The 9,793-nt window shown below is 42.6% G+C and overlaps 1 protein-coding gene across 2 annotated transcripts in view; it reads right to left on the bottom strand.

Annotated features, from left to right (window-relative positions):
• Nucleotides 1-9,793, bottom strand: part of rxrga (retinoid x receptor, gamma a) — a 46,239-nt gene that overhangs the window by 9,989 nt on the left and 26,457 nt on the right. Inside the window, exons 2-5 of one of the 2 annotated variants that reach the window (XM_064939348.1) lie at nt 6,487-6,782; nt 3,921-4,068; nt 2,800-2,979; nt 2,509-2,669 (exon numbers count right to left, since the gene is read on the bottom strand). In XM_064939348.1, coding sequence (XP_064795420.1) covers nt 2,509-2,669; nt 2,800-2,979; nt 3,921-4,068; nt 6,487-6,782 — 785 coding nt within the window. The remainder of the gene's footprint in view (nt 1-2,508; nt 2,670-2,799; nt 2,980-3,920; nt 4,069-6,486; nt 6,783-9,793) is intronic. The other variant, XM_064939359.1, reaches the window with a different exon arrangement.

The following is a 9,793-nucleotide window of genomic DNA, read 5'->3' as shown; positions in this document are numbered from 1 at the left end:
CCAATGTGAGCACGTCAGCATGGAACAGTGTTCAGCGATAACTAATGCCATGGTGGCCTCAGTCTTTTTTGCAGAGTCAATATTTTTTAACCATAAATGGCAGCTTGTTTTGGGTGGAACTGTTATAAGGCTTTGCCTTTTGAGTATGTTTTAGAGTTGTCATGTGTTTTTACATCACTAAATTTGTGTAGAAATCAACCTTACAATACAGGCAGTATGCCTGTATATCATCTACAATAAACAGCTGCAACCAGCCTTTGAATTCAGGGTTTGATTCCCACTCCCTTCTGTTTTTTTGAGTGTACAGTTTAGACTGAGACATGATCAGCTAGCCAGCTAGATGTTTAGCTTATGTCACAGAGAGGCACACACACAGTGGACAAGGTGAGTCAAAGGCAATGATGAGGCTGTGTGAGTCAAAGGCAATGATTTATTTTAGACAAAGAACATTTTACATTTACATCCCGCCATGAATGTATGCCAGGGCAGGATCAACCAGCGGTGGCTTCCCGCATGCGTGATTCATTTGCAGTCTGGACACGGAGGGGTGAACATCTCCTGCTCTGACTGCAGCTTGGAGGGACTGCTGTGTGAGGACTGGGCCGTCTGTGAGTGCTTTGGGATGTGGTGGGGCTCATGGCAGCACCCACTGCTCGTTGAGAAGAGTAATAATGATACGTGCTTTCACGTCAGTCTCCAAAAGTCTTCAATAACACCAGAAAAAGTCGCTAGATTTGTTGCTAGTCAATTTAAAAAAAATGTTTCGCTAGAAGGGATCTGAATACTCTCTAAATATAGCGACAAAGTTGCTAAGTTGGCAACACTGTACCTCTTCGTTATCGTTCAGGGGACGCGCTGCTGTAACTAGTAAATTGGTTTGTTTCTTATTTCTTTAGTCGGGTGCTGCGCTGCATTCTGTTGTTATGTAAATGATTGGCTGAGCCTTGGATACAGCCAGTAGTGATTCAACTCTCCCACAAACTTTTCTCATCGGATCTACACAAATCACATAGGTCACCTATTTTTGATTCAAAACGCCGAATTTCGCCGAAAGGTGACTAGTTTGCATCCCTGATACTGGCAATACGTGCAGGGGCGGGGCCTTCGCCAGGGTTGCAATCTGAGCCCTGCACTCTTCAACGTTTACATCTATGAATTGGCCACTATTCTAGAAAAATCCTCAGCCCCTGGTGTTAGTCTCCACAATTCAGAGGTTAAATGCCTACTCTTTGCAGATGACCTATGCCTGCTGTAACCCACAGCACATGGCCTACAGCAGAGCCTGGACCTGATAGAGCAGTACTGCCAGCCCTCGGCCCTGGCAGTAAAAAATACAAAAATAATGATTTTCCAGAGAAGTTGCAGATCTCAGGGAATTAGACCAAAGTTCTCAAATGGTACAAAATATATAGAGTACTACACACACTACAATTACTTTGGTTTAAAAATAAGCTCAACTGGACACCTTAATGATGCAGTGAATGAATGAATTGAGAGAGAAAGCACGCAGGGCATTCTACGCCATTATAAAACAAATTCAAATTGAAATATCTATTCAAATTTGGCTAAAACTAATTGAATGTGTCATTGAACCAATTCAACTTTATGCCAGCGAGGTGTGGGGTCCACTTGCAAAACAAGATTTCACCAAATGGGACAAACATCCCATTGAAACCCTGCATGCAGAGTTCTGTAAGACTCTCCTACGTGTCCAGAGGAAAACTACAAACAATGCATGCAGGGCAGAATTAGGGCAATATCCACTAATAATAATTAAAAAAAGAGCAATTAATATACAGTGATCCCCTCTCATATCATTACCAAGCTGTGCAATGCCAAGAGCTGGGCAAAGAAAAGAGTCCCTTCATCCAGCTGGTCCTGGGGCTGAGTTCACAAACCTGTTCTAGTACACACTGAAGCCTCAGAACCAGAACATCCAATCAATCAGAATAAAACAAATTACAACACAGTCAAAACAAAACTACATTGCTTATTGGGAAACAAGCACAAGCAGAATGCAAAATGCAGTGCTATATGGCCCTAAATAGTCAGTACACCGTGGCTAACCATTTGACCATGGTTACTGATCAAAATCTGAGAAAAACCTTGACAAAGTGCAGGCTCAGTGAGCACAGCCTTGCCATTGAGAAGGGTAGACACAGGAAAACATGGCTCCCTGTAGAGGAAAGGCTGTGCAACCACTGCACCACAGCAGAACCTGAGATGTAGCTGCATTTCCTGATAAACTGTCAAAAATATAACATGTACATTTTGCCAATAAAGCAAATTGAATTGAATTGACAGAGAGAGAGAGAGAGAGAGAGAGAGAGAGAGAGAGAGAGAGAGAGAGAGAGAGAAAGAAAGCGAAAGACAGAGGCAGAAAGAGAGAGAGGGAGACAGAGAGAGAGGGAGGCAGATAGAGAGAGAGGGAGGCAGATAGAGAGAGAGGGAGACAGAGAGAGATAGAAAAAGAGAGAGAGAGAAAGAGAGAGACAGAGCTTTGCTTACAGAGTTGCCTGTGCTGGCCTCCATGTAAGCTTCAGTCTTGGGTTCGATGGCCAACTCCGCGTCCAATATCTTCTCGACCGGCATGTCCACGTTGAAACTACTGGTTGACTCCACCTCGTTATCACTCTTGTCCCGGCCCCGCTGACGCTCCTCCTGCACAGCTGCACAGAGAAACACATACACACACAGGGGGGGTCACACACACTTACATACACTAACACAGTACACACACACCTGCCTGCATAGAGAAACAAACACACACATACGCACAGGGGAGACAAACACGCGCACCTTCTCTCTTCATGCCCATGGCCAGACACTTCTGGTAGCGACAGTATTGGCAGCGGTTGCGTTGGCGCTTATCGATCAGGCACTCCTTGCTGTCTCGACACGTGTAAGTGAGGTCCTTCCTGATGGTTCTTTTGAAGAAGCCTTTACAGCCTTCACAGCTGTATACGGCATAGTGTTTCCCTGGAAGAACGGAACAGGAAATAAAATTATTATCTTGATCAGATCAGCTCCTACTGTACATGAGCTGCTGTTGGGTGATTCAGTGTTGGTGTGGATGGTATGCTTAGTTGAGGAGCTTTATAAACGGCCTGAATGCTGAATCGCTAAAAGCTGTGGAATATCAGACCGTATATGACAAAACATTTATTTTTACTGCTCTACTAACGTTGGTAACCAGTTTATAAGAGCAGTAAGGCACCTCTAGGGTTTTGTGGTATATTGCCAATATACCACAGCAAAAGGCTTTGCGTCGTGCTTAAGAACAGCCCTTAGCCATGGTATATTGGCCAAATACCACACCCCCTTGTGTCTTATTGCTTAAATATACTATCTGTCGTTAGTGAGTGGAAATAATCTATTGTAGCATTTCTCGTGGAAATGTTCATTTGGCTTAGTTATCCTGTAGATACAGTATGCTGATGAAGGGGGTATGGTATACTAGTAGTAGGGACAGAGTTTTTTTCCCTACCATCCAACCTGTCAAGGGAAAAACTCTGGTACCCAGCTCGTCGAGAGCTTGGGACTATAAGGCTCTATCTGCATTTTTGTCAAAATGAAATTATTAACACAGCCTTGTTCTGTTCAATGTTCTCTTCCAACATAGTACTCTAAATATCCCAATTTATCTTAGTAAATTGAAAAGAATAAAATATAAAAATTGCTGACATTCAAACCAATGAGCGGTTTGCAACTTTAAACCCAATTATCTTCGAATTCTCTTTTACAGATGGAACCTTCTAGTCCCAAGCTCTCGTGGTATTGTCTAGTCTTGGGCCTTATTCTTGGGCCTTAGTCTTGGGCCTTAGTCTTGGGCCCTTAGGCCTTAGTCTTGGGCCTTAGTCTTGGGCCTTAGTCTTGGGCCTTAGTCTTGGGCCTAGCTATAATATAGTCTGCTGTTTTACCTGAGGATCGGTCCCCACAGATGGCACAGATGTGCTTGGACATGGACCCTGGGCTCATGCAGCTGTAGCTGTTCATGTGACCCAGTCCAGCCAGGCCTGGAGGAGGCTTGATGTCCTCACTGCTGCTCACACTGTTCAGAGAGTTTACCTACAGAGAGCAGGGGACAGAGAGGGGGTTAATGGTGTGTATGTGTGTGTGTGTATGGGGGGGGGGTGTACATCTCACATACACACAGACGCACACACACACTGGCTCACTTTCGCCAACTGCCCACGGTGTCACAAAGGTCAAAAGTCACCGACTTCCATTTTAGTTGAAGACAGAACCAAGCACCTCGAGTGGTCTTTTGTATACTGCATGCATTAGCTATACAGTATACAGTCAGCGCCTTCCTCAGTGTGTGTGTGTGTGTGTGTGTGTGTGTGTGTGTGTGCTTGTGTTCATTTCTCTGTCTATGTGCATACCTCCCTATCTGAACGCTTCCTACCTCCCTAACAACCTTATCTGAAGTGTTTTCCTTTGTCATGTCATGTGACCTGTTTTTTTTTATCCAGGTATGGAAGTAGCTGTTAATTTGGATGATTTACTCTCTCTACACAGTCCTTAATATAATATCGTGCCAATAACAAACATTTACAGAAGGCCCTCAAGGAAGGGCACAAAATGGTAACTGTAAGGCTGATATAATTCATACCAAATAGAATTCTAACGATGCTGAATACACATTCAATTGAACGATGGTACATGCAGTTCCACAGGAGAGCAGTAGAGGGAGGTAGTTGGTCATTAAGAAAACCGTATAAGCTATTCCGGGCCAATGGAAAGCATCATTACCAGACCTGGGTTCATAAAGTATTGTGTTTGATTGAGCCTGTCAAGAGTGCCAGAGGGGTGGGTTTTAAACTAAGGACTATTGCATTGGTTCCATTGTGCCAGGTAAGCTCAATCAAGCACATCTAAAGTATAATAAATGGAACAAATACTATTTGAACCCAGGTCTGATCATTATTATTATTATTATTTTTTTCCACCTTTATTCAACCAGGTAGGCAAGTTGAGAACAAGTTCTCATTTACAATTGCGACCTGGCCAAGATAAAGCAAAGCAGTTCGACACATACAACAACACAGAGTTACACATGGAGTAAAACAAACATACAGTCAATAATACAGTAGAAAAATAAGTCTATATACGATGTGAGCAAATGAGGTGAGATAAGGGAGGTAAAGGCAAAAATAAAAAGGCCATGGTGGCAAAGTAAATACAATATAGCAAGTAAAATACTGGAATGGTAGATTTGCAGTGGAAGAATGTGCAAAGTAGAAATAAATATAATGGGGTGCAAAGGAGCAAAATAAATCAATACAGTAGGGGAAGAGGTAGTTGTTTGGGCTAAATTATAAATGGGCTATGTACAGGTGCAGTAATCTGTGAGCTGCTCTGAAAGCTGGTGCTTAAAGCTAGTGAGGGAGATAAGTGTTTCCAGTTTCAGAGATTTTTGTAAAATGAACCACAGCGGATTAAAAAGATACGAGGACATCCTCCTAATAATGCATTGTCCTGCTAGTGAGGGTAAGTCATGTATATAGTAAGTATGTGCTGTAATATATAGGCATCTTGTGTACACAAACAGGTTGAGGGACTATTGCCCTTGGAGTGAGACCAGCCTGGATAGCGATGCGGACTCCCTACCACTGAGTACTGTACTGTAGACTAGAAAGGACTGGGCCGGGTCAACACACACACACACACACACACACAGATGTGCAAGGACGCACAAACACATGCACATACGTGCAAGGACGCACAAACACACGCACATACACACACAGATGACCTACATTGTTAGTCTACACACCACGTCCCATGCCTCTCAGCCCACACATACCAGCCATGCATTACGTATATGAGGCCCTTGCTGAATACTTCATATGGCCTATACATTATTCATTCACTGTGCCCAAATGAAGACATTTGGATAGCTTATTCAAAAGTGAGAAATGTACTTGGTAAAACATGAATAATGGGTTGTATATACACTGAGTGCACAAAATATTAGTCACACCGTCCAAATATTGAGTTGCACCCCCTTTTGCCGTCGGAACAGCCTCAATTTGTCGGAGCATGGACTACAAGCATAGCCGCGGGAAGATATTTGGCTGTGGGGGTTTATGACTTTAGTGAGAAGGAGAAGAAAAAAAAAATTTTTTTTTTTTTTAAAGAGACAAGTTTCAGCAGGGATGGTTTTCCTAACTGGAAGAATATAGGGACCAATTTGAAAGCACATGAGCATTGTACTGAGCATGTAGAAAACATAGAGATTTGGCGCCACATTGCGGAAAGATTGAAAACAATCACAACCATTGATGCAATCAACCAGACTGAAGGCAAGGTGGATCGCATCCTGACAAAGCCCCTGGGAAGAAGTGCATATCATATATTTCATATATTATCTTTTGGAACATATTTGTCAAATGATGCTACACTATGACTTTGATATTTAGTATTTTATGCATCTCCTTATGTAACACATTAATTAGTGTGTGTGAATACATTCACTCTTACCTGTGGGCTGGAGAGCGTGCTGAAGCCTATGGTGGGCGTGTGGGGCATGGAGACACCTGGCGAGCCCAGAGAGGACGACGTGATGACGGAGTACGGCGAGCCGCCCAGCCCATTGTATGGCGAGCCCAGGGTGCTTATGGGGGATGGGTGGGGCCGCCCGGGGTTGACGGTGGTGCTGATGACGGAGGGGTGGTGATGGTGATGGGGGTGGTGGTGGTGAGGGTGAGGGGGGCCCACCATGATGCTAAGGGGCTGTGAGGGGGTGGAGCTCAGGTGGGAGACCTGAACAGAAGAATCTATAATCAGAGCAGAAAAAAGTAAATCAGAGAGGAGAAGGGAGTTAGGGGACACGCCAACCAATAAGGATAGGATACTTGTTTTCAGCCCACTTGACATTCTACTGTACATAGGTGTAGAATCAATAGGGTTTAGGATTTTGCAGCTAGAAATGTACATTGTAGAATAGACACTACAATAATTTCCACATGACAAGAAATTGTTCATGACTGTTCTATAAATCATACTTCTATAACCTCCTGGTTCAGAGACAGTGGAATGGGCAATCAGACCAGAACACGATGAATTAGGACATATGCATAACAACTAACTAGACCCACATCATCAACTGAGATTCCTGAGTGGTTGAGTGACAGCCAGGGGTCCAAAATGTGAATCTCTCCATTTAACCTTATCACTAATTCAGCTGTTAATGCACTGTGATGTAACCTGATGTAACCTGAAGTAGCTGGGTGCCTGGGGGTCAGTGCACGGTGAAAGCCTGCGTAAGGGACTTCCATACAGCCCCAGAACAGCCTTAAGAAGGTCAGTGCAGAGACAGGCTACACTGATCTGATCATTCAAAAATGATTTCTAAGGTCATAAGGCCCCTGCATGTTCCCATTATGCATCAACATGAGAAAATGTTAGGGGGATGTTACAGGGACCCTAGAGGGAAGTTAGGGCTGTGGCGGTCATGAAACTTTGTCAGCCGGTGATTGTCAAGCAAATAACAGCTGGTCTCATGGTAATTGACCGTTAACTTCTTGAGTGTAGGGGGCAGGATTTTCATTTTTGGTGAAAAAACGTACCCATTTGAAACTGCCTATTTCTCAGGCCCAGAAACTAGAATATGCAAGAAAGCCAGATTAGGATAGAAAACACTCTAAAGTTTCCAAAACGGTCAAAATATTGTCTGTGAGTATAACAGAACTGATATTGCTGGCGAAAACCTGAGGAAAATCAAACCAGGAAGTGCTGTTTTTCCTGAAAGCTCTCTGTTCTATTGGATATCTTGCCTCCATTTAAAGGGATATCAACCAGATTCATTTTCCTATGGCTTCCTCAAGGTGTCAACAGTCTTTAGACATAGTTTCAGGCTTTTATTTTGAAAAATGAGAGAGAAAGATAACATCGTGTCAGTGGATAGCTGGGTGTTCGCAGAGTTTTGCTTGCGCAACAGAGTGGGGCAGCCATTGTCTCTCCCTCTCCTATTAAAAAAGCGACAGTCTCGGTTGATATATTATCAATTATATATTTTAAAAACAACCTGAGGATTGATTATAAAAAAGGTTTGACATGTTTCTGTGGACATTCCGTCTGCGATGTTGTGACCGCTCGAGCCTGTGGATTTCTGAACATAACGCGCCAAACAAATGGAGGTATTTTGGATATAAAAATAATCTTTATGGAACAAAAGGAACATTTAGTGTGTAACTAGGAGTCTCGTGAGTGCAAACATCCGAAGAATATCAAAGGTAGCCAATTTAATCTATTGCTTTTCTGACTTTCGTGACCAATCTATTTGGCTGCTAGTGTTTGTAATATATATTTTTTTCTACTGAGAGAGATGTTCTTACATAAACGCTTGTTATGCTTTCGCCGAAAAGCTGTATTGAAATATGACACGCCAGGTGGATTAAAAACAAGCTAAGCTGTGTTTTGCTATATTGCATGTATTAAATATTTGTAGTAATTTAATTTGAATTTGGCGCGCTACAATTCAGCGGATGTTGATGAAAATGATCCCGCTAAAGGGATGGGTGCGTCAAGAAGTTAAAGAACATGAACACATTTAGCATCACTCGTCTTCCACGCATAGCCTACAAGCCACTGATGCAGACATTGGGAACGTCTACATTTTTTCAAAGTCTACACCATCACAATAAATCCATTATTTATTTTAGACAGTTCTAAAGCAACATGATATGAAGAAAATGTAGTCTATTTCAGAAGAACAGAATAACATACTCTGCATCGTCCTTATGTTAGGCCTTGATCTGGCTATACAGTACCATATTGCTGTGGGCTACACTAGTTCATTAAGCAGACAAGATTTGCTTAGAATTCCATAGCATTATTTTAGATTATTTTATAGTGTGAAGAATGCAATTGAACAAAGCTGAATAAAATAGAAAGGATATTTTCTCCAAACAATTTGAAGGAGTGCGCTATTCTGTGTTGAGAGGTTAACAAAGAAACAGGTACTCATATATGCTTAATTTAGAGTTATTTAAGTAACTTTAGTTGTGATACAAATGTTGGGCTATATGTTTAGATGTTTTATACATTCTAAGGCTGCATGATGAGACTTGAAAAAAGGTTTGAAAAAAGACGCATGAAAGGCATGAGCTCTGCTTTGTTTTTTGTGCAGGCTGTACACACTTCATCAGTCTCTCATTCACAATTTGAAAAGCACTTGATAATGCCTCAAATTTCCCGGCTGCATCCCCTTTGTGTGACCGTAATGCCCCCTAAAAACATCCATGCCTTTTGCAGCCGGTGGCCATTGTACCCTTGAGCTGAATATAATAATTAAAATTCCCTTCCCCCAGCTGCGTGCCGAAGCACCTCTCACTCACATGGCTCTTCGTCACATGATCAGGTCTTTCTCACAGGCTACAAGTGAAGACACACACATCGAGGATGCAACTGAGCGAGTCCTTATCCAATTCCGAGGTGCATATTGAAGATATTGGAAGAACTGACCACATTCACTTTTCGTCAGCCAACAAGATGAGTAGGCCTAACGAACAGCAACTAGCCTATGTCAATCTACTATCCCCATAGTACAAAAGTTGACCTGTTCTATTCTGTGAGAGAAATAAATATTCCAAACATAGTCCGGGACAGTTGTGAGATGAGATAGATCCCAAATTAATACAACCACTAGCATCAAAAAAATGGTTTTAAGCAATGAGCTTAAATGCAATGTTGATAAACTATTAGGCTATTTCTTCACATTAGAAGCGCAGCAATGCGCACACGGCAGTAGGCTATAAGCGCGACGGTTCCATTGGCAGGAATTGAC

This window comes from Oncorhynchus masou, chromosome 3 (genome assembly GCF_036934945.1).
Source record: "Oncorhynchus masou masou isolate Uvic2021 chromosome 3, UVic_Omas_1.1, whole genome shotgun sequence".
Lineage (NCBI taxonomy): Eukaryota > Metazoa > Chordata > Actinopteri > Salmoniformes > Salmonidae > Oncorhynchus > Oncorhynchus masou.
The sequence above is the reverse complement of the archived record's forward strand: the minus strand, read 5'-3'. Positions and strand labels throughout refer to the sequence as shown.